Source organism: Pygocentrus nattereri, chromosome 3 (assembly GCF_015220715.1).
Source record: "Pygocentrus nattereri isolate fPygNat1 chromosome 3, fPygNat1.pri, whole genome shotgun sequence".
NCBI lineage: Eukaryota > Metazoa > Chordata > Actinopteri > Characiformes > Serrasalmidae > Pygocentrus > Pygocentrus nattereri.
In genome coordinates this window covers 17,396,195-17,421,516 of record NC_051213.1, presented here as the reverse complement: position 1 = coordinate 17,421,516, position 25,322 = coordinate 17,396,195, and the positions used below count along the sequence as shown (strand labels likewise).

At 39.1% G+C, this 25,322-nt stretch overlaps 1 protein-coding gene across 1 annotated transcript; it reads left to right on the top strand.

The window, feature by feature from the left end:
* Positions 1-453: 453 nt before the first annotated feature.
* Positions 454-10,427, top strand: rhbg (Rh family B glycoprotein). Its single transcript, XM_017721678.2, has 10 exons — positions 454-767; positions 3,535-3,721; positions 4,636-4,786; positions 5,974-6,121; positions 6,257-6,423; positions 7,439-7,576; positions 7,940-8,073; positions 8,609-8,727; positions 8,895-8,968; positions 9,179-10,427. Exons 1-10 carry the CDS (start codon positions 572-574, stop codon positions 9,254-9,256), a joined length of 1,392 nt encoding a protein of 463 aa, XP_017577167.1. The 5' UTR covers positions 454-571; the 3' UTR covers positions 9,257-10,427.
* The last annotated feature ends 14,895 nt before the right edge of the window (positions 10,428-25,322 follow it).

The window sequence follows — 25,322 nt, the reverse complement described above, 5'->3', positions numbered from 1 at the left end:
AATAAAAGCAAACTGCTTGCAATGTCTATGAACTATAAATAGATTAAATAACTGATTTGCTTTGCTGCAGCCAGGCAACACATTTAGGGGTCTTATAGCCAAGTCACGCTAAACACCTGCTGTTTCTTTGAGGTTTTATGTAAATATACTGTGTACTAACTAAGCTTGTCACGCTTTACTGTGCCAACAATGAGCCACTATTAGGGTGTTTTGAGATATTATTAGTGCATTATGTGGTGTAAAGGATTCTCGAGACGTTTACAAACCAAATAAAAAGTGGCGGAGGCCGCTCAGTTCTGTCTCACTCCTAACCTTCATCCTTCAACCCTGCAAGGTGAAGGTGGGTGGGGCTGAAAGCGCGGGCCTCCACCAATCAGCAGAGTTTAGCTGACATGTGGGCGTTAACAAGCGCACCAAGCGGGTTCACCCAACAATCAAAAGAGATGCGTTATGCAGACTTCAGTGTCACTCTGAGCCAAAAAGCTGCTCTCCAGGGTCTGTGTGACCAGCTCAGTCTTGAGAGAGAGAGAGAGAGAGAGAGAGAGAGAGAGAGAGAGAACTAAGCAACACCATGGCTGAACATAACACCAACATGCGGCTGAAACTGCCAGTCATGTGCATCGTGTTGGAGGTCATTCTCATCATCCTCTTTGGAGCATTTGTGGAGTACCACCCCGATGCTCATGCCCGCGGCTGGCATCAGTACGACGTGAACAACAAGACAAGTAATCCCGACTACGAGAACGAATTCTACTACCGCTATCCCAGTAAGTGAGTGCGAGAGAGAGAGAGAGAGAGAGAGAGAGAGAGAGAGAGAGAAGCCTTACTTTTACAAACTGTTAGTTGTTAGAAGCAATTTACCCTCAATTGACAAGGTTTAAAGTAAAGCAGTTGTTTCAATATACGGCCCAGGCACTATAAAAATGTGTGAATGTGCTGACTATTTAGCTGATAGTCTAAGCAAGTAGCTAACGTTAGACCAGTGGCGCTCAAAGTTATACACACTTTTTTTTAAATGCAGTTTTACTGTACTACCATATCTTGTATATCATGTGGTACCAGTTGGCCAAAATTGTGTATATCATGAAGTACTTATATTTATATACTAGATTACTTATATTCATAGTCCTAGAGTACTTTTATTCATAGTCCTAGAGTACATTTATTCATAGTCCCAGAGTACTAATATTCATAGTCCTAAAGTACTGATATTCATATCCTAGAGTATGCCTGCCCTGCACATGTCAGTGCTTTTCCTTCTTTAACAGACTTGATGAAGAACCTCTTAAGCAGTCGAGTTGAGTCAAGTAGTAATCTCAGTCCTGTGGACCTTCCCCTGCTGCCGCTCACCTCGTGCAAGAACATTATTAAGACCCTTATGGTTTCTGTTGTTGCAGCGAAGCAACATAGCTAAACGTTTGTATGTAACTGCTATACTGCTGAATTAATGTGGGTTACACCATTATGGAGACAGTTATTCATTGGTGAGGCTACCTTTCATGCAGAAAATTCTTGATTCCACTTCTTCCTTTTCATCAATCTTGTACTTGAACCTTGCCTGGTATTATTGTTTGACCCCTTAAATCTCAGGCTTATTACATATTAAGGGTTACTATTCAGTAACTACAGTCTTCAGTGCAAACTGGCTGAGCTGCTCTTAGGTTAAAGAAGGGTATAATAAAACTTTGGGCTTGCCAGTGGGCCCTGGTCACTTAAGGGGTTAAGTTTGAGTCATTAGAAACTCAGTTGTCGTCCTGTCTGTGCCGTTGTTTGCTCTCTTCAATGACGTTCTTGCGCAACTAGTTGTTTCACAGCTGTTTGACATCCCGTGGTGAATCCTCCTGAGGAAAAATGGTCAAACACAAACTGTAACATACCCAGCACACATATACACTACATAAAGTAGAAAAATAAAAGAATAGTGACAGTTTATGAAGGTTTGGCTTTTTTGTGTTATGGATTTTTTGTCCACTGTGAAAAGTGAGTTAACTCAAGCATGCTCAAGTGGTTTTAGGGAATTCTCAAGTTTAACCTTTAACTAGACGATTAAAATTGAGTTATAATCCACTGAGGCAAATCAAAGCCAGTTGTGGGAGAAATTATGGAAATTTTCACAAAAATGTAGCATCACAGAGCCGCATGGTTCTCGGGGCCTCATTCATGTACTGGCCGTAGATTATGGTTACAGATCTTTTAAAGTACAAACCTATTCAGATCTGATTTGAATGTCATGTTGCCCTTGAGCCCTGTTTCACTGTTGTTTTACCAGCTTTCCTGTCCTGCTCTAGCCATTCTTTGCCTTATTAAAGCCCTCTCTGGAACAGAAGGGGGTTGAGGACTGTGGGCGGATGTTGTTAAAGGTATTAGAAAGTTCACCTGTGCCAGTCTTCACCTGTCGCTTCACACTTGAAGGACGCAGGTCCCTGTTTATGCACACACGTATACCTGCATAATGCGCTAGTTGAGGGAAAGAGGGAGGTTGAAAGCTGAAAGATGAAACCTCTGAAATGGCTCATTGACATGGTGCAGTTTTCATCCCACATGTTGTTGTTTTTTTTTTTTCAGCTACTGGTTTTATGGTAATCTGTGATCTATCCCATCATTAATCATACTCCATATTGTTCACTCTTCAAACCAGAAAGAAAAACATTCCCACAGATCGATATATATTAAATTCTATATTGTAGATAAAGGGAAGTAACGATGAACGGAATGGGCTGTTACAGAGCTGAATGGTAGTGTACACTCAGCATAAAACTTTTATAAAAATACCCTTGTCAAAAAAATCAACATCATTCTCAAAAGGTTTTTGTAAGAGCAATGCCATAGTAGAACCACTTTGGATTCACTAAAGGTCCCTTAAATGAATGAGTGTCAAGTGTAAATAGCTCTTTTTTAACTTTGAAGGAAGTTTCTTTTTATACGAACATAATTGAAGTTACAGTGTCAGTTTTTTTTTTCTTTAAACCACTCAGGAACCTTTATTTTTAAAAATCTTTTGTCAATCCTTTATCAAGTCATTACTGATTGTGAATTTGTACAGTAATGTGGTGGCAGAGGAGGAATGAAAGAAGGATTGGGGTATGTGGGACAGCTTGCCCTCAGGGACTCTGCCATCTTCATTGATGCCAGTGTCAGCAGTTGGTTGCATAGCAACAGCACAGAGCGTGATTGTGTCAGTAGTGTAGGGCAGATGGGCACAGAGAATGACTCTAATGAGGGGCACCAGCATGAACACCCACATGAAATAAATGCCAAGTTCAGTCCACTTTGGATGCCCTTACATGCTCAGGTCAAATCATCCAATCATGAAAAGCTGGCAGCTGTGTGTATAAGAGTACTGTAGTGTGCAGACTGTTGGTTATTGACTGATCCATATAAAGCATGGGTCAGACAAAAGTTGTTCTTTAAAAGTTGTCAGGAACCCCAACAGTGTGGACATCATCATTTGGCACTAAAGTGATAAGAAGTTTAAAGAAAGCACAATAAAGAATATCTGAACTGATTTTTGTGTGTTTAATTTGTGTGTTTTAGGCTTCCAGGATGTACACGTGATGATCTTCATCGGTTTTGGATTTCTTATGACATTTCTGCAGCGCTATGGCTTTAGCAGTGTTGGATTTAACTTCCTCATTGCTTCATTTTCACTGCAATGGGCAACACTCATGCAGGGTTTTCTTCATGGCATGCATGACAGTAAGATCGAGGTTGGAGTGGAGAGGTGAGAGGCTAAGATTGGTCTCTGTTTATCTTATCATATAGGTGCACTTTGTAATTCTTTGTGGTTCAGACACAGCAGTGCTCCTGGAGTTTTCAAAGACCTAAGTGTCACTGCTGGACTGAGAGTAGTCCACCAACCAAAAATTTCCATCCAACATTGTCCTGCACAGCGTCCTGTGACCACTGATAAAGGACTAGAACTAACACAAACTGTGCAGCAATGAGCTACTGTCTCTGACTTTACATCAACAAGGTGGACCAACAAGGTAGGTGTGTCTAATAGAGTGGACAGTAAGTAGTGTTTAAAAAGTCTAGCAGCACTGCTGTGTCTGATCCACTTGCGCCAGCACAACAGACACTAAAATGCCACCAACACATCAGTGTAACTGCAGTGCTAAGAATGATCCACGACTCCAAAAATACCTCTTCAGTGGTGGTCCTTTGTGGGTCCTGATCATTGAATAATAAAGTAAGAGGATGCTAACAAAGTATGCACAGAAATAGATGGACTACATTCTGTAGTTGGTAGAACTATAAAGTGCACCTACATGGTAAGTGGAGTATACAGTATAGTATACAGATGTTTAAAAACATTTTTCTAAACAATAAGTGTTAACATCAAATACCACTGAAAAATGCTTTGTGAGCTAGAAAGAATGAATGAATGAATTGGTTCCATATTTCTCCAGGGTGCCCCAGACATAACATGTATTTTTTTTTAATTCAATTGATTTAATGTAGTGAAATAGAATTAAATAGCCAATAAAAATGGTCAAGCAAGCATATTTCCATATGTAAAACCACTAGTTATTAGTTTAATGTTGTTTGTATTAACTGAGTAATGAATATTGTATTTAATAAGGAACATTTGTAAATTTACATGTATATAACTAACTTTTGCTCTCTCTTCTACAGCATGATAAATGCAGACTTCTGCACTGGCTCTGTGCTGATCTCATTCGGGGCGGTACTAGGGAAAACTAGCCCAGTCCAGCTGCTTGTAATGGCTATATTTGAAGTCACACTGTTTGCCATAAATGAATTCATTCTCCTCTCTGTTTTTTATGTGAGTCAATCTTAATTATTTTATCCATATAATATGCGCAATATTGATGCACAGTACAGATAAAAGACCATGCTGTGATTATATTGCTACATACTACATTGGCAATATGCCTTGAAATATATCAAAACACATTGATGAGTGAGTGCTTGATGTTAAATGGTTACACGATCTACACAATTTTGACAAACATTCCATGCATTTGTTGGACCAGATCAATGCCTTGATTCATCTAAACATCCTCAGAAACTCATGTAAAGTGTCTGAAACAGGTCTGACACAGGGTAGCTTAAATTTGCTGATGCTGAAATAATCTTTGTCCAAAGCAAACAGAGGCCTGGTGCATGTAACCTCAACACAGCTTCACTTCACCTGGGGATATCATTTCTTGGCTCTGCAATATGACATGCAATTAATGATTTAACTGTTTGAACCCTAACTTTTTTACTCAGTTACTCATCTTCAGAGGTATTATTCAGTAAAAACTATGAATTCCTTGGTAACTTCTGAGCTACTGAGGAGCTTAAATGTGAGCCCATAGACAGACCTTTATGATTTAAGAGGTTAAAAAGAGCCAAAAATCATGAACAAGGGTCATTTTCACATTCATGTTATAAATGTCAAATTTTATTTATTATTTATTGGAACATATTGATGGTGTTATCACAATATTTGACATTTTTATGTTTTTTTGCATAGATTGAAAACTCCACTCACTCTTTCCATTGAGTTAAATTTGGGGGAAAAAAAACGTTACATTAACTTTTATTACAAGTTCAAAATGTTCTTTCCATCTCCTGTTAAGGTACCATTTTCATGATAGAAGGTTTTGTTTCTGACAGTGCCAATATGAACCACCAGCTCAGAAGTGTCATCAGAAAAGTGCAGTTACATTTTCAGTGTAAAAGATCAGTTTATGCCAAGTAAGGAATTAGCTATTGAGAGTTTATTTTCTATTACATCATCGACAGTATAGATCTGAGATGTCCAGCATGTTTGTAGAAAAAGATTCTTACGAGCTGTTTAAGTTGGCATATAAATATTTCTAGACAGCTTTCTGTTGTATAAGCTTTGATCAAAGCTGAAAAATAGATCACATAGACATTTGTTAATGGAAACCTGTATGGTGATCAGAAAAAGGGTCAACTATGATACAGTTTTAATATCTATAAATGTGATGATATCAACAGGCAAAAGATGCTGGAGGTTCCATGACCATCCATACATTCGGAGCATACTTTGGTCTGATGGTGGCACGAGTGCTATACAGGGAAAACCTGGAGAAGAGCAAGAGCAGGAGCACCTCTGTCTACCACTCTGACCTCTTTGCTATGATTGGTTAGTCAAATGATCTGCACAGAAGCAAGAGAACGTCTTTACATACTGAGACCTGTCTCTCCTTCATATGCAAGACTAGCTGTCTCACACTTAAAAAGTTCTGATTGATATAATGTTTTGATGGATTTTATTCAGGTACCATCTACCTGTGGATTTTCTGGCCCAGCTTCAACTCGGCCATCACTGCTCATGGAGATGATCAGCACCGCACTGCCCTCAACACATACTACTCTCTGGCTGCCTGCACTCTTGCCACATATGCCTTCTCTGCTCTAGTCAATCACGAGGGAAAACTCGACATGGTAAGTGCCCCTGTGTGGGCAACATGAGTTGCAGCACTTCATAGGCTTTTTGCCTTGCACTGGCTGGATCTTCACTTGCATATTTCATAGTGAACTTGTGTGTTGTTACTATAGCTGTACTGTTTCTCCCATACGGCTTTCAAATGCTTCCACATTCTTCAGGTTTTGGTTTTGTTTGAGCAACTAATGCTCTTTTTCTTTAGTTTAGATAGACAGATGAGGCAATAGTTAAAGAATAAAATTAATAAAATATTCTAACCAAGTATTTTCTTTTGCCATGCTTAATTTCCCCAAGGAATGTAATGTTGGTGGAATGCATAACTCTAAACCCAATGTCACAGAATGAACACTAAAATAAGAAGCGGATAGAACTGCACTGCATTCAGACAGAAGCAAGTTCACATGCATACTGTCTTATTGTCCACTAAGAACACATTAATCATTGATCTCCTCAGCAACAGACATGATTTACAGCAATGAGCTCCAGTGATGGGACACTGTATTACAGTTTATTCTATATGTAATGCATTATTTATTGATTTAATGACTTATGTTGAAGCATGATGATCTGTTAAAAATGACAGGCATGTACTTTTTAGTTTCCAGATATTATTAGGTCCAGATATTATAGGTAGTATTAGGCCAAGAATGTTCTGAAGGTTCCCATTGCTGTTATGTTTGACTGATCTTTACAGGATGCATTACTGAAAGCACCTATTGAAATGAAATATGATATCACTCTTCACTTGATGCACTTTTGGTCACTTGAGTGATTGGCAGGTGCCATCTACAGAATGCATTGTCAGCCTGAGGACCAAATTCTTTGATTGATATCTGGAAAGGAATTTTTCTAGATGATTTCTAGATGATTTTCTAGTATGATTTTAAGATGTAGCAGAAGGATGACTGAAGTCAAACCACATACCACCAATCAGGCAGATGATCTCTTTAGCTGGGTGATTGTTCTTGAATATGTCATTTTCTTTTATATATCATTATCTTTTGAATTGTTTAGGTGCATATTCAGAATGCAGCATTGGCTGGTGGTGTTGCTGTAGGAACTGCTGGTGAGATGATGCTGACTCCATTTGGCTCCATGATTGTCGGATTCTTGGCTGGAACAATCTCAGTGCTGGGCTATAAGTACCTCTCAGTGAGTTGTGCACTCACAAACTGTATTATACTTATGCTTTTAAATAGTTCTTAGTGAGAATAATATATATTGCTCACTTACGCACTCATGAACCTTTTACACACTTTTCACACTTAAAATAAAGCATTCTAAATGAGTCTTGGTTTGAAAAGCCATAATTTTTAACAACAATCTTTAAATTAAAAAGAAATCCTGACACTTGCATATGGCATTTACCAAAAGAGTTCTTGAAAAGAACTATCCATGGAAATGTTCTTTGAGAACCAAAAATGGTTCTCTAGGCATTGCTCCAAAAAAACCTTTTGTCATCTTAATTTTAAGTGTTTCTGTTGCTGCAGCTCTCCATATCTCTGTATCTGACAGCCTGTTCTAGAGTCAAAGCTGAAGATTCAAGACACATGTGGTGTCCATAACCTGCATGGAATGCCTGGGGTACTGGGTGCTGTTGTTGGGATCCTCACGTCTGTGGCAGCAAGCAAGGAGGTTTATGGCAATGGGTTAGAACTCTTTAAGCTTGTTACAATGACCTCTACTGAACTAGAATTAAAATATTCTGAAGGACATTGTCTGAAGTACTGAACTGTATCCTTTATTTTCAATTGTAAGTTACCATGGCAACCTATCTTTGGAAAAGTCAGTCAGTGTCGTTCCTGTTTTCTTCCATCTGATTGGAGCTAGAGATAATAGGCCTCATTGTGTGTTTTATCAATCATATTTGACCACAAAGAATCTGAAAATATTTACTTTTTTCATTTTTGATGTATTCATGTAGTGCCACAAAATAGAGCACACGTTTTCCACTAACAGTGAACATTCACAGTGTTCAGTATTTACAGTGGGCAACAGCATGAATGTGGTTAACTGATAATCATTCACAACTTTGTGAATGTGCCTAATTAACTGTTGCGTAGAATTTGCCATCAGATCCTTAAGAGCTTGATTTGTATCTCCTAGTGCCTTTAGAGTTAGGCACAGAAGTTGGGAATATGTATATGCTTTTCCTTCACTCTCTCTCTCTGGGTTATTCTGCAGGTTGGGAGATGTGTTTGAGAAAATTCAAAATGGAAGAGATTCCTCCACTCAAGCTGCAATGCAAGCTGCCTCTCTCGGTGTGACACTGGGCATGGCCCTGTTAGGCGGACTCATCGTTGGTATGTATACAAAAGAGATATAAAATATGTGTAAGTCTTTCCAGATGTGAGGTGACAACATGGTTGTAGCAGTGCTATGGTGGCAATAGTGGTTGCTATTAATCAGTATACTAAAGCTTTATTGTAAAGTATATGTTGGGCTCATAGTAGACTGTGTATGTTCTTAGGGTTAATTCTGAAGCTGCCTATTTATGGAGCCCCACCAGACACCTTGTGCTATGAGGATGCAATCTACTGGGAGGTAAGCGTACTTAGTTTGGAAAAAATACTATATGCAAAGTTACACGTCAGTTACATGGCAGATGTAATATGATTGCAGGGTACATTGTAAGAAAACTTAAATCTATGGCCATCTTTGAGCCAGGCACATAGATTACACATAGACATGGCATGGAAGACAAGGGAATAGTCCAATCATGTATTGTTCCATAATATGTTATTGTCATTTCAGCTGCCAGGAGAAGAGTCAGGCAGTGAAGAGCTGGCTTCAGTGAAAATACCAGACGAGTCAGAGAAACTCAATGGTTAAATTACACATCTACCTTTTGTGTTTGTTTTGTGTGTTTATATGTGTGTGAGAAGGAGAGTGCATGTGTGTACGTGTCTACTGATTTACCTGCCTCAATACACAGGATATATGCTCACAACTGAGTATGAGTGCTGTATTAACTGTGCCTACTGCAGAGGTGTGACTTTTACACAGACCTTAATATGCAGAATGATGTGTAAATGTATGTAGTTTCATTTATTTGGTTATCTTGAGTAACTCCTCAGATTTGGAAATTTGTATGAATTTGTTTATGCTTATTGGAGTGTTTTACATATAAATCACAAAATATCTGGAGAAGAAATCTGTAAAACAATGCAAAACTTAAAATTACAGAAAAAAAGCAGGGAAGGTACATGGAATGAAAAAAATCTGATGGATACTGTTAGATGTGTATCCTACGGAGCCCCTCTGGTGATGTCCTGTAGTGATAAAAAATAATGTGTGGGAATGAGATGAGTGCCTACAGGATGTCACCAACGGGGCTCAGTAGTATCCAGGGTATAAGTATAGGAAAATTTCACTTTAGACCATTCAGTTTAAGTTCTGTGGCATTTTCTTCATCACATCATATCCCTTATCATAAACATTTAGCTGTATGACAGAAATGGGTTAACATGACGCCTTAATGAAATGAGCGCTTCCTCTCTCCAACCACCAGATGGTGCTACAGTACTGCTGAATTCTACTGGTGTACGCTGTGAATGATATTGGGCCAGATCACTGATTAGGAGTTTCATGCTCATCTCACGCTGCCTTTCCGGTGGTTGCATTTGTAAGGCCACTGAGAATATTTTAAGAGCTATAAGACAAACCGCGGGTTGTTGTTTTCTTCCCTACAGGCTGCACGGCTATACAAGAAACAGCCTATTGATTCCATTAAGAAAATTCAACGGCCCAAATGTATATAAATTATATACATGTTCATGTCTTAAACAGAATATGATGGTAGTTAAATGCTTTCACTTTGTAACTCCTTATGCTATCATTTCGTTTTTTAAAGTTTGTTTTCAGTCATCTTCCCATACCGTAAAAAGTGCTTTGTAGCCTTGGTATATTTCTACTATGAACCAGTTCTTCTTCTAAAGCATTAGTAAAACAGAAACACGAGGGAACCTTTATATACTCCTTCAATAAAGTCTACTGGCATTTATATTTGTCAAAACATTTCTTTCAATATTGAAGTGTGATTATGAGGGGTGGGGTGGATGTGGGGGTTACTACATATCACTATGTGTGTAAAATGTGGTTATGGTGTGGTTGTACTATTGGCAGCTTTTTAAAAATCCCATTCATTCAATACTATAAGAATTTCTAAAGAATTTTTATAAGAATCTGTTCACTCCGCAAAAACACTTAAGTGGGTTGTAACAAGCCCTGCGATGGACTGGCGACCTGTCCAGGGTGTATCCTGCCTTCCGCCCGAAGACTGCTGGGATAGGCTCCAGCATCCCCCCGCGACCCTGACGGAGAAGCGGCTTAGAAAATGGATGGATGGATGGATGGATGGATGGGTTGTAACAATAGCCTTATTACATCATTTTGAAACGTTCAAGGAACCACATGCAACAGATTTTCCATTATAGCAAAGAACCATTTATCCATGCAAAGAACCACTTCGAAGGGTTCTGAGTTGTCACGGTTCCATATCTGTCCATTGCATTTAGTGACACACAGCTTTTTAAGGATGTGGATTCAGTATTGAGTAGAATATGAATCACAGCTCCTACACACAAACCATGTTTCAGTGTAACGTCACTGTGGATGTTTGACAGGCTGTGATCTCAAACCGCACAGAGTTCCGGTGGAAACCGAGGGTTTTTAATCCGTCTGAATACTTAATGGCTGTGGAAAGGGTTAAGACTGAGTCCAGATGGTCTCCGTCGCAGTAATTAGCACAGTTTCACTTTCTAGGATCAAACGGCGGAGAGAAAGGCCCGGCCTTGTTTTTGCTAGCGCGTTGTTAGCAGCGCCTGGAGCTCAGTGGGGGCCATGTTGGAAAAGCTCCACCCCTCCTTCATTTCCGTCTGGGGCTGAGATGGCGACTGATTTTTTCCCAGGCTTTACCCAGGTGAGCAGCTGGACGCTGAAGAATGGGTGAAGGCTGAAGTGCTTAATCATCTCATCACAATTACAGTGATTAGAAGGAACACCAAATGGAAACGATTTTACATAATTGGTAGCTTGGTCGGTTTGCATGTAGTTTGAAATTTGTCCAATTTTTTAAATTATGCATTTGATAGATAGATAGATAGATAGATAGATAGATAGATAGATAGATAGATAGATAGATAGATAGATAGATGATGTGTGTTGGATATTTTCCATTCATCTAATTTATTTTAACCAAATCTTATACCTATTTTTCTTCAAACAAATCCTGTCAGGTGGAAATTGGCAAAATAGGAATGTGTGTGTGTGTGTGTGTGTGTGTGTGTGTGTGTGTGTGTGTGTGTGTGTGTTTTGTAAAAAGTCAGGTCCAGGTACGCAGGCCGGCCTGCTGTAGGGTGTAAAGCGCCGTGTGAATGGGTCAGTAGGAGTGTGTAGAATGGGTAAAGGCGTCTGCTGCTGCCCTCTGTGGCCTCTGAAAGCCTCTCTGCATGAGGAGAGTGCCTCACTTTAGCTCATTTTAACAGGATTACAGGCAGGCTGTGCTCAGAGGCCGCCAGCCCTTTCAGTTCCTCTTTTTCCTCCAGGCAATGTTCACATGCTCCATACCAGCCTGCTGAGAGACACAGCAACTGGGAGGGCCGTGTGCATGTGGCTGCGGTAAATACGGAAACGTACATGCAGGAAATATTCTAGCCATTCAGGAAGTACTGGAGGGTGAATGGCTTTGTGGCAATGAACACAGGACTTTTGTCACCAGACGTGCGTTGTGAAAAAGAGCAGAGGAGAGCATGTACTTGGCATTTTTCATGCTGTTCTATGGCCTTGAATGCAATCTGTCATAATGCATACAATGCTTTTGTGCAAGATGGTGGTCCAGTTGACACCTGCTTCCACTGAGAGGAATGAATTTCAAGTGCTTCATTCAGAAAATAGCAGAATGGAGACGAAAGTAAAGTCACACACAATACAGTGTTGGCCTTTAATAAGCATTTGTAACCACTAAATGACATATGTCTCATTCTAAAGTCCAAAGTAAGCACTCATTCATGTAATTGTCAAAGGTTAAATAAATATTATTTCTCACAGTCCCAACCTCAGATTCCACACCTATGACATTGGGCAGTCCCTCTGATTAAAACAGCCTCTAATAGGATGTCTCACTGGAGCTATTATTAAATGGGAAAAACCACTAAAAGCATTATAGCTTAGACATGCTGGACATGAGGAGAACAAAAGCATTGACTGACCCCCTTAACCCAGTCACATCCATACGCACGCCTGGCATTGTGGGGAGCACAACCCTGAGGTTAAGGGTCAGGGTGGGTCAAGTGGGGTTAGTCTTCATGCAGTCTTAATTGAGTGTGCCGTTAAAGAAGCTGCACACAGGACAGTGTACACAGGAACAGGAAAGTTTTTGGATGTAAAACTGCAGTCTGCTCAAACAATAACAGTCTGAAATACGCCCCTTTCAAAAGAACATTTTGCCAAAAAGAAAATGAACTGTTCCGTGACCCTGAGGGAGAAGCAGCTTAGAAAGTGTGTGTGTGTGTGTGTGTGTGTGTGTGTGTGTGTGTGTGTGTGTGTGTGTGTGTGTGTGGGTGGGTGAAAATGAACTGTTGTGAAATTGTCTGTGTCTGTGTAAAATAAATGCCACTTCAAGTGTCAATTTGTTTCCTAACACTATGAACAAAATACATTTTTAAAATATGGTACAAATGAAATGTTCATAGCTACTGCACTGCAAATATATATATATATATATATATATATATATATATATATATATATATATATATATATATATATATATATATATATATATTTGATTATTTTGATATGACAGTGACAATATGACACAATATTATAAATATATGCTGGATTTTACAGTGATTATGGTGTTTAAACTCAGAGCATGATCTGACAGTATACCATATAAGATATCAAGATATTAGTAAAGATACATTAAAATCTAAGATATTGAAATGCAAGAGTATGAAATGCTGCTCCCATTTTACACTTCATGCATTTGTTAGGTAATAAATTAGTAACAATGCGTATCTGCAGGTTATCTGTTCATGCCACCAGATGAATGATGAATCTTAAAGTTTTGGCAACATTAATATAAGCAAAAGACTACTTTCATTTTCATTTCATTCAACATACTTGTTCACCTTGTGGCCTGTGTTATTAATAAAGAGAAATGTGTCTAGTAGGAAGATTCGTCTAATAAATATAGCATTGATATTGTTTTAATCATATAGCATTGATATTTCTTCTATGTGTGGTATTAATCATATAATATTGATATTTCTTGTATGTGTTAAGCCCACCTCCAAGAATGTATATTGTGAAAAAAAAAAAATTAAGTGGTCTATAATGCATTTTGGAAAAAAAAAACTTCAAGCTGACTTTTATCTAGACATAAAAAAAAACACCTAATTACACATACTACACACCAGTGACAACTAGTTAAACATTACTAGATTGTTGGATAATATGAGTAGTACTAATCTGGGGGAGTTTCATCCAGGGGTGTGAAGGAGGTAGTGGGTGGGAAATGGGCGAGAGGGAGGGAGAAAGACAAGAATGCTGTGATGGCACCAGTCATCCGATGGGAATTCTGCTCCTGTCCAGTCCCCATAACCCCTCCCAACCTCTCCTATTCTCTCCACCACTCCTCTTCTCTCCTAGAACACAAACAGCCTTTGTGGCATTTGCTTTATCGGATGCCAATTTCCATGAAGGCAACAAGAAACAACGCATTCGCAGCTGCACCCCTTTCCAACACACGCACACACATACACACACACATACACACATGCACACACGTACACACACACACACACACACACACACACACACACATACACATTAATTCACATTAACACGTACATGCTGGCTTACATACAGTTCGAAGGTTATACATTATATCACAATCTCAGATGGGAATATTACAATATAGTCACTTGCACTCATGCAGTGAAAACACACACTATGATTCACACCAACACAATGATGCACACACAATTACACACCTTCACTCTCTTGCTCACACACACAAGCAGCAGTTCACACACCCCACATCTTCTCATCGTAATTAAAACAGGAGGAGCCTGCACAATACTCTTTTGTCTTAGGGCAGCACAGTAAGAGAACAGAGTGGGGCCACTGCATGTTGATGAGCCAGTGAATCCGTGAAGCGGGTGCATGAACAGATGACATAGCCAGAAAAGCATGGACCCTACTTTCTCTCTCCTCTTCCACACTGGCGGAAGTATACAGCATGTTACGTTCAAAGAGGCTTTCGGCTGCACTGGGCTGGCATCAGTTAAAAAATTATCAGCACCTCTAAGAAGAATAAATAGGTGAAATGAGCGGAGGGAAGCTTGCATTTGAATGTGACATTTGCTGCTTTGTGAATGTGTGGGAGTATGTAAAGCCAGCTGCAACCACTAGGTGGAATCACAGAGCTAAAAGCCCAAAGGCTGAGTGAGTCCTTTATCTTCCTGCAGTACTCCTTCAATAGCTTACCATTGACATCTCTCTCCCTAATTACATTCAATAACATCCACAAACGACTATGGATTACTGTGCCTGGAACACTCTCAAGGTGACGATCTCTGATCGTTTTTGTACGTAACCTCTACCACTTAATGAATAGAAAGTTTACACTCCGTGGACTTCTCCAGTTGACCAGATTCAATTTTTTCGTTATCCTTAGTGCTATCTAATGAATATTATTCAAATCTTTTTTAGTGAACATTTCAAGTCAGGACCATTTCTCTGTATCTGAGATTCTAATTTACTCCAAATAATGTCACTCAAATGCACGCCAAACAATGACAGTCTCTTTCATTCATACCTCTTCATTCACACTCACATCAAATCTCAAATCTTTAGTGGCACTATGAAACCAGCGCTCTTACACAGACCCTTAGAGTTCAACCATGTCATTGAAATGTATGGAAGTCAGACACCCTTCATTAACATCCAGTCAGACCAGTCGTGAGTACAAGTTCTTCATTTTTCAGTGTCACGAGAAAGAAAAGAGAAAAAAGAGAAACATTTTTATAACAAGAGTATTACATTAAAATTACATATAATTAATTTTTTTCAGTGTTTTGTGTGTCCACACTTTGACTTTCTTGTGGGTTCTATTCTTTTTGGAAGATTTGCTTTCAGTTTTTTAACAAAATATGCAGGAATATTTAAACAACACATACAAAGTTTAGTCTTAGAAGTTGGTTGCTAGGTCCAAGTAATCCCAAACACATTCATTGATGTTGAGGTCTGGGGTGGCCAGTGCATTCTTCTGAGAACACCAGTTAAAAATATGCCAAACTGGAACAGAAATGTTTATATATGTATTGTCTCTGTAAATCTAAAGAAAATGAGCTAAAGTGCACCAGATTATTTGCTTTATTTGGAAATTGTATCAATTTGTGTCTTATGTCTAATTCCTTTCCTCACATCCTTTCAGACTCACAGTGTTGAAATGTCTTCTCACAGTGGAAGGATGGACAGAAACACCTGTGGATTTTTTCAGATCAGAAGCAAAAAGTAAGGGTGGTTTTCTCCTCTCTCTAAAAGATGAAAGCTTTCAGTGCTGTTTATCTGATGGTGACAGTTTTGGTTTGTATCTTTCAATCTCCATTTTCTTTGTATCTTTTAATAATTTCATAATTCCAGTTTTGGAAACTCTTTGGAAACTTATTTTCTTTTGACACTCCCTTCCTTATGTAAGTGGACTATCTTATATCTAATCTCCTCAAAAATGTCTCCTGAAAAATGAATAGACTGAATTGCCATCTCCAGTGATGCCATGCAGTTCTGTTCTCTGTCACTCTGCCTCTAACTTACACACATACATGCACTGCCACTTCCTTTGAGGCGTTTTAAAGCTGTGAAGTTTGATAACTGTCATTGGCACTCAGTTCTGAGCTCTCTCTGCATGTGTGTGAGGGGCCTGCATATGAGCAAACGGACGCCCACTCCAGCGACGACCCACAATTCCTCACAATGCCCCTATTCTCCAGACTCAAAGGCTCCATCAGCAGCAGGGGGATGTGACGCTTCCCGAGATGGCACACAGAGACCAGCATCGCTGCCAGGAAGCCATGGGCCCGGAGGAAGGGGCCAGCAGTGAGGAGGGCAGAAAGATGGAGAGAGAGAGAAAGAGAGAAAGAGAGAGGTTTGCCCAAAGATGCCAAGCATTTTGTTTGTGCCAGTTCCACTGAAGCCTCATTAGCCTGGGCCTTTGTGCCTTTCTGCTCGTTCTCATGTGTGGCGGCCTCCACCTTAACAGCCATAAAAGGAGCATCAGGCCCTGTGTTAACAGAGTCATGTTCATGTCACAATTGTTTCTTCGTTTAAACCATTCAATTTGATTTTATTTAGATGGTGCTTGTAACGTTGTCACAAAGCACCTTTAAAGAAATCCTTATCCAAACCTCTAATGATGAAGCCAAGGGCAACTGTGGCAAAAAAAAACCCTCCCTGAGAGGTATTAGGACAAAACCGTGAGAGAAGCCAAGACTCAAAAGGAGAAATCGTCCTTGTATGGGTGGCAACGTCACAGTTCATTGCTTTTCTTCTTATAGATAAAAAGCATAGAGCAAGGTTCAGGGATTGGATTAAACATCTACACTTCATACATAATGAATTCTAATCACTATGAGCCCTGAAAGTGGCCTTTCTTTCAATAACCAACACTCAGCAAACCTAGCCATACCTGCATACCTCGTATGCAATTAATTTGTAAAATCTTGTGATTTTGTAAATCTTTTTTGTACACCACTTAAAAAAACACCAGCTATCCTTTACACTGTAAAAACATTTCATGAGGAATTTATCAGAGAAGGTACAAGCTTACTTGACATAAATTTACACTAACATACATTACAATTACAATTTCTGTGCTTCTCCTCTACAGATCAGAGAGTTTTAATATTAGTGTTTTTAGCTAAATCTAACAAACAGATGCTGTTAAAATAAGAGTGCTACAGTTAAGGGTGGTTAAATTATTTTACAAGAAACTATAAATATCATAATATTTTGATACAGACAAAGCAGACTAGTAGTGTCACATTTAAAAACTGCTAACAAAAACTATGAATACAATTATTTGTATTCAACATTTCTCATTCTGTGCTGTGTTAAATCCAATTAAACAGGAGTAAACATGCTTTCTTTTTAATGAAGCATGCAGTTGATCAGAGTACCTTTAATACTGATGGTATTTACAGTATGCTCAAAAATGCAAAACAAAATGCAATAACAAAAATGATCATGATAATGCTCAAATATCTTCATAGCACACAGTCCTACTTACTTTAAATTACATTTACATTGGTTTGTTTTAATAAACTACTAAAAATAGGGAACAATAATATTACAATTGAACACATTTATTTGCTATACTTCCAGATTTAATGCAGATGTATGATGACCTGATTAAATTCGGGCCTTATGATTAGTCTACTTTAATAAAGGCTCATGTTTTGCTTTCAAGTATTCCTGTATGATGTACCAACTGAAAGGCATCCCTCAGAGATTACACAGACTAGTCCAATTCAGAGTGCCCTGGTAAAGCTCTGGTGAGAAAAGGTATAGGTCAGCCTTCTCAAAGAGTCCATAGGGGGTGAGCAGGGTATTGAGGTGCAGGGCTGACCTGGCAGGGGGGTGCAGAGAGAGGGCAGGTGGGGAGGTTACTACCACTGATCTAATGACGCCCCAAACTTCAGAGCGTGGCCCGAAAAAACGCAGCACCAATTAACTCCAGGGGTGGGGACAGTTGATGGACAAGTCTATTATTACCATCGGAGAAATACTGCAGGGAGTGAAAGAAATCAAAGGAAGAAAGTCCAGGCAGTCGACGTTCAATGAGAAGTGAAAGCAGAGAATATGCTTCATTGGCTCAATTGTGTCCCTTAGCACTTTGAGCTCAAAAACCACAAATTGCTAAAATGAAGCACAAATGATGTAATTTTGGGGCACCAGACAACAAAAGGTTGTTAATATATCCATGTAGATTGTGGGAGCAGGGAGGTGTGGATAAAGGCATGAGAGCAAAAATCAAGCCATATTCAGGAGTCAAATCATGTCTTTGGTTATATTAAATACTGCAGGGGTGGAATGGTTTCATTTTATTGTTGAATTCTCAAAATAGTTTTTACAACAAATCTGTAAAACTGGTCTACAAAATGAACAACGCCCCCATGATGCAATGGCACTGCAATTCATGAAATAAATAAAATCCACATAATCCAATCATCTCAGAAGAAAGACTAAGAAACAACAGAATGACATCAGAGCTCGGAAAGAAACAGAATATGACCAAACATGGACCTCATTATTAAAGTAGTATTCATTCAGGGGTCAGTTAAGATCATATGATTGCTATAAACCTGTTGCCTAGCCTATTCAGCCATATGTTAGTGCTGAGCTCTATGGCCCCTGAACCAGGACTAATTGAAGGCTTGACCTTGTTAGGCAATGACAAGCAGGCCACAAGGATATTGGGGTGTGCAGAGGGAGGGGTCTGCCCTAAGGGTCTACCCCAGGGGACCCTCCTAATGTTTAATGCCCACCTTATGACCAATTATGACCATGTCCATCCCCAATGAGGTTAAAATCATCATCCATACATTCTTTAATAGCCTTTCTCAAGCTGCCTGACTGCTTTTATAAATCTACATGGTTTACGATGAGGTTGCATAAATAGGAATTTCACCATAAACAAACAAACAAAAAAAAAAAAAAATAAATATATATATATATATATATATATATATATATATATATATATATATATATATATACAGAAGGAAATTGTTGAGTGTTTAAGAGTGAACTGCTCTGTTCTAAAGTAATGATCACAAAAAGTTTTTTATAAAAATAGTAAAGCATGTGCTGTCTGATGTCTGTTGGTTTCAATAGCGTTCAGATAAGGTTTTAGCCTAAAACTTTTTTTAAAATCAATTTGTAGTGAAGAGATACACGCAGGGTTTATACAGTAAAACAGGCCACCGTTTTTTTTTCAGATTTACCGCTATTTCCAACATTAAATATAAAAATGCAGATGTGTAGATGATGGTTTTGAATAGTAAATCAACGGCTTTATTTGTGTTGTAGACATCATAGACTTATTGGTCCTGTCACCACCACTGTAAAGAAACCTGAGTCAGCAAGTTTCTCTACAATAAACAATTTTACAGCACAAAACTCTGAATGACTGTTTATCTCTCAATGACTGAATTATGCAGAAATTATAGCAAAAATAGGAAATTCCAATTTAAGATGATGGTTATTATGCTTCACTGTGTAATAAGAGATTTTAAGGGAGATGAATTAGACCTAAAAAGTCCTCCATCTCTCCATCCTCCATCAGCATTAATGGTCAGTAAACCCACATCCCTGATCGTTTGTCCTATCTATCATGTAGACATGGAATCACCACATTTTGTGTTGGACTAAAATCAGACCTACATCTTCCTCTGACACAACGTGGAGAAACGGGAAGAGATACTCGTTAAAATGCGTGTTTCTTTAAGAGAATATCCTGTAGAAAGTTACATAGGCGGGAATATTCGCGAAATTTGAAGGATAACCCAAAGGCAGCAGGCCTGCTAATCCCTAAGCCTGCTATTCAAGCCTGTCGAGCGGCCCAGGTGCCAATTCGCTGCTCCGCTTTGGATTTTATTCATGAGATGGAGTTGAGAAGCAACAAAATGCCAGTGGCAGCTGTTTGTTTATAGTTTCCCACGACTCCATGCCAATTACCTATCGTCACTCCGCCAGTGGCTTGTCGTCTCTCATTAGCTACCCTTCACCAGACAAGAGCCTCAGTAAGACGGCCTACACGGCGAGCCCACGCCCGGAAGCGGAAAAACCTCCAATATCCGCCAACCTCCTCTTCTGCGCGCCGAGCCAAAGCGGCTCCGCTCAAACACTTGGCGAGTTAAGTCCCGCTCTTAAACCGGCCATATACTTTACTGACATCGGTAGCTGTAACTTCTATCAACTGTGTTGAATTTTCAGTGCTTGTGTTTCACGCGGTCCAGTCTTCTGCACGTAAACCCACGGCGGTCAAGCTAGACAAGACAGCCTGAAAGAGGCTTTGTCTGGGTGATTTATTTCATTTCCTTAACAGTTTCAGTCTGTTTTATGCAGTTTAGCCATGATAGACTTTCTGTGGCTTACACAGTGAAAGTAACTCCATGCCCAAGTATCTATAGACTTTAAACAGAGCCTTTTGAAGTTGCTGCCCTCAGACTGTCCACACCTGCAGTACTGTACAGAAAAAGAGAAAACTCTATATAAAGCTTAAGCCTACTACTACTACTTCTACCAGTACTACTACCAGTACTATACTACTAGTACTAATAGTAATAATAATAATAATAATAATAATAATAATAATAATGATAATAATAATAATAATGATTTAAAAACAAATAATATGTTATGATTTTTCCCTGTTAGCTTAGGCATTTCCATAATTGTCCTAGAGGAAGTCCAGTACTTACAGTTATTATGCAGTACTTACTTCAGCTAATTAGTCCCACATCAATTGAATCAGGTGTATTTGTAATAAATGCGTCTTCTAACCATCATATTAATCACTTTGCTCAAAAAATCTTATATTTCAGTGTATTTACGTTTATTTATGTCAATGTTTAATGTTGGTGTTTATCTCTCCTGAGGTAAAGAGGTTTCTCGGTGTCTAAGACTTTTGCACAACACTGTTGGCTCTATTACGAAAACTCATACTAGTAGATAAAAAAATAGAAAAAGAAAAATCCGGACTGATCACTGTGATAGGCCTTCAATCAAACCTTTACTCGTTTCGTGGTAGTTTTAGCGGCTTGCTTTGGCCAATCAGGTAGATATATTGGCGTGGGGCCTCACACCCAAAATGACTCTATCGTCGGTTCATGTCTCTGCACCGTGTGGCAGCGAAATGGACTGAAGGTAGATTAGCTGCGGTGCCTGTGATGAGTGTCGCACTCCCTAGAATTCATGTGTGATAAGGGGACACAAAAGTCCCCCTCTCAGGGTTTATGGGCGGTTTCGTTTAATTATATTCATATGCCTCTTATTTTATTATTTATCCTAAAGGAATGTTCAAGCTTTTGTTATTTGTATCTAATAGAAAATATTATTCACAATTCTCGGACATATTGTAGTAAATACAAATGAATTCTTTGACACTGTTAGATCTGCCCCGCCCCCCCCCCCCCCCGCCCCCAACCCCCCTCCACCCAGAAGAGCTCATGACGGCATTTTTGCTTACAGTATAAATCATTTCGTAATACCAGAATAATACCATTCAAATACACTGATAAATGTGTTATTATTATTGTTGTTATTATTCTTCTTATTCTTCTTATTGTTGTTGTTATTATTATTACCCTCTAATTCTCCGTCTGTTATTAATGAGACTGCTGATGTGGGCTGTTTGTGGTGGTGGAGGTAGGATGACACGTTCTTTCCTCTAATCATCAGTTCAGTAACAGAGATGACGTTCCTGCAGCTGTGATTGGTTGGCGCGCGCGGCAGCCTGTGATCTCACCGTGTTCTTTTATTTTCCCCGCCTTTTAATTGGGCCTTGTGAGAATGGAGCTCCCATGCAGGAGATAAAGAAATGCACTCTCTTTGATGAGTGAAAAACTATGAGAGCAGGCTGGCCATATTTTTTTTTCTTCTGTGGATGCTTATTGTTCATTGCGGATGACGTCACATAATTCAGCCTCAGCCGCAGCCTAATGAGGAGGCCTTTTAATGAAGGGAGCGCTGAAACATCGTGATGGTGAAAGCGCAGAATACATGAATTCACGTTCAAACCTAGCGATTAAGAGACTTCCAACAGCCATTGGAATGGCTGCCTGGCCATTATTATTTCATTATGATTCAATTAGCTTGGTTTACTTATAAGGCTGGGTGTGTATTTTAGTTAATAATACCTAAATTACATAATTTTTATAGAATATAGGCTGGTGTGAATTGTCAAATATGTAACAGGAAAAAAAGCATAACGATCTGAGAGCCTTCTTTCTCTCAAAATTAGTTTTGGTCTGTGTTTATTTACTTGCCTTGAATTTTCATAAATGTTGTATCATTTCTCTGCATCCTACCTAATGTAACAAGAATTTTTAAATTGATCATGGAAGTTAATGTGCAGCCAGTCAGAGGTGCATCCTGTCTCTCCTAGAAGGAACTGCAACATCTGAGTGATGGAAAAGGAGCCTCTAAAGTTGTTGCTTTCACCTTCAAATGTGTTTTGTTTTCTCTCTCATTATTAAATGTAGTTCAGTGGACACGTGTAAGGAAATCATAAAATGAATTTGACTTAGTTCAACACAATTACAGTATTGTTATTAGGGGCTCTGTATAGGGCAAAGTTGGTAAAGATTTTGGGTGGCCAGAAATATCTGAATTACTGCACTTTGCTGTAATCATTATTCATTCATTCCCAATACTGTAATTAATAGTAAATAATAAATTGTAACACTGCAATTAATATGTTCAGTAATCAAGAATAGCATTTAAGATTCATTAAACTGTGAAAACGACCTTATTGCCCTTATTCTGAGAAATAGTTCATTCTTCCCCGTAGCCACTCTCTGGGCAACCTTAGGTTTGTTAGTTGCTGTATTTCTCCGTATCCCCTTCACCCTGATCACAATGAACTTAACGTGACACTCATGCATAATTTACAGCTAATGACTGTACAGGTCAGTTGGCTGAGGCTGAAAGCTTAATCTCTACTTTGTGCCTCTCTCTGAAGTCCTCTTTCTGTGGAAACAGAAATGGGAAGTGAGTTTCGAAGGGGAGCTTACTGCTGTTGGTGTAAGTTGTTGGAGATGACTTTCTGTTTACATGATGTCTTTGATGACATTTAAATTTTGTTGTCCACTCTGAGTCTCTATGAAGACATTATAGCTTTAGGGACAAATAGAAAAATAGGTTTGTCTTCATTAATTTTTTCCCAAAGAAACATACTTTGCTCTTACAGTGGTCATTTTAAAATATTTTGAGATATACATATATACATGCAATTGAGGAAAGGAAATTAATATAATTCTCACAAAATATGCTTTCAAAATGGATCAGAATGACTTTTAATCTGATGATCAAATGTATGTAAAAATTTCTACATGCCCACTGTGCATTCTGTATGGAGAAAAATAGTTTGTGTGATTGTGTCAATATTATAGTTTCAACAATGTTGTTTTTTTGCCGCATCCTTTCAATGTAAAGCTTTATTTGCTTTTCAGCACTTTTCCAGCACCTCCACTCAGCCACATTTCCCTGTTCTTTGGCAAGGCATCATGCTGAGAGTACTGAGTATACTCTGGTGTCAGCTTGGGTATTGCGTGTGCGTCTGCAGTTCTTAGTGTAGCAGGCTGGAAGGGTGTCCCTGCTTAGATCAACTGTTTACAGATTAGCTGCCTATTTTGCTGATATCTTGCTTTACTGAAATTTTAATGAGACTGGGACATGTTTCACACCATACATACTTACTAAATAGAACCTACACATGCTTGAAAATTATAATTAATCAAACGTATTTGTTATGCAGTGCTGCAGTAACAGCCTCTACTCTTCAGTGAAGACGTAACTATACAGGCTTTATGCCAGTAGACGCTCTGGTCAGTCTAGTAGTCATTAGCCCAAACAAGTTCATCGATGTTGAGGCCTTGGCTTTGAGCGAACAGTCCACTGTTCTGAGAACACCAGCAGCATCTTTGTTTGATTTGCAAATATAGTTTTTTCTTTCTTTCTTTCTTTTTCTTTTTCTTTTTTTTTTTTTTGATTTAGTTCCTTTTACACCTGTAGCCTTGAGTCTTCTCACACTGGAAGGATGGCCAGAATCATTTGTGCAGTTGCTCAAATCTAAAGCAAAAATGGAGCATGGTTTTCTCCAGGGATGAAAGCTTTAAGTGGTGTTTATCTGATGTGGACAGTGTCGGTGATCTGCCAGCTCTTGCACAGTTGTTAGCAGTCCAGTCTTCTTTGTATCTTTTCATAATTGTTTGAACTTTTGGAAACATATTTTGCTTTGACTTTACCCTTCCTTACCCATGTGAATCATCTAATCTTCTTTGAAATATGTCCTAAAAATGAGTAATGAATCCAGTCCAAGGCTGTTGGGCTGCTGTGGCCATGAAACTTGGTGTCACACACCTTGCCATCAAACTTAGGGTGCATGAGTATAAGCATTAGCATGAGAAAGCCACCCATCGCAGCACACTTATTTGACCTTTGACCTATGTTCTTTGTGACTCTGCTAAAGAAAATTGCTGTGGAGGCGATGACGGGTCTCACATCCTCAACCAGTCTTTGGTCTACCCCAGACTTTGTGTGCATGCATGCACGCATACATGTGTTTAGCTAGAGGAGGGGTGGCGAGAAATCTCAATCGGGTCATTTAATGCCGAAGTCAATTCCCAGACACCCCCTCTCTGAAAGCACACACACACACACACACACACACACTCATACAGAGCGGCACACTCCCACACTTTGGCCCAGACAGTCTGGAGGACCCTGTCTCATTTGCCTTTCTTTAGCTCTCCGCTCTGTCTGCACCCCTTTTTATGTCTGCACTTTAATTAAGAGCTTCAAATCTCCAAAAGTGTCACTGTGGAGGGCTTCTCTGTGCCCAGGACCACAGGTCTCATTCCTGTCTGAGTTTGAGGTTCATACGGTTAATCCTGAAGCCATATGTGATACATTAGAGTTGCTAGTAGACATCAGTTTCAGACAGTTTCAGACTTGAATGGCATCCAGGATTTTCATGGGCACTGCGCGGAGAGAAAACGTTTTTGTCAGATGTCACCATATGCTAATTGAATGTCATCTATTGAGATTCCAGCACTTAGAAATGAAGACTATACTAGGGGAGAATTTGTTTTTAAATAGACTAATATGG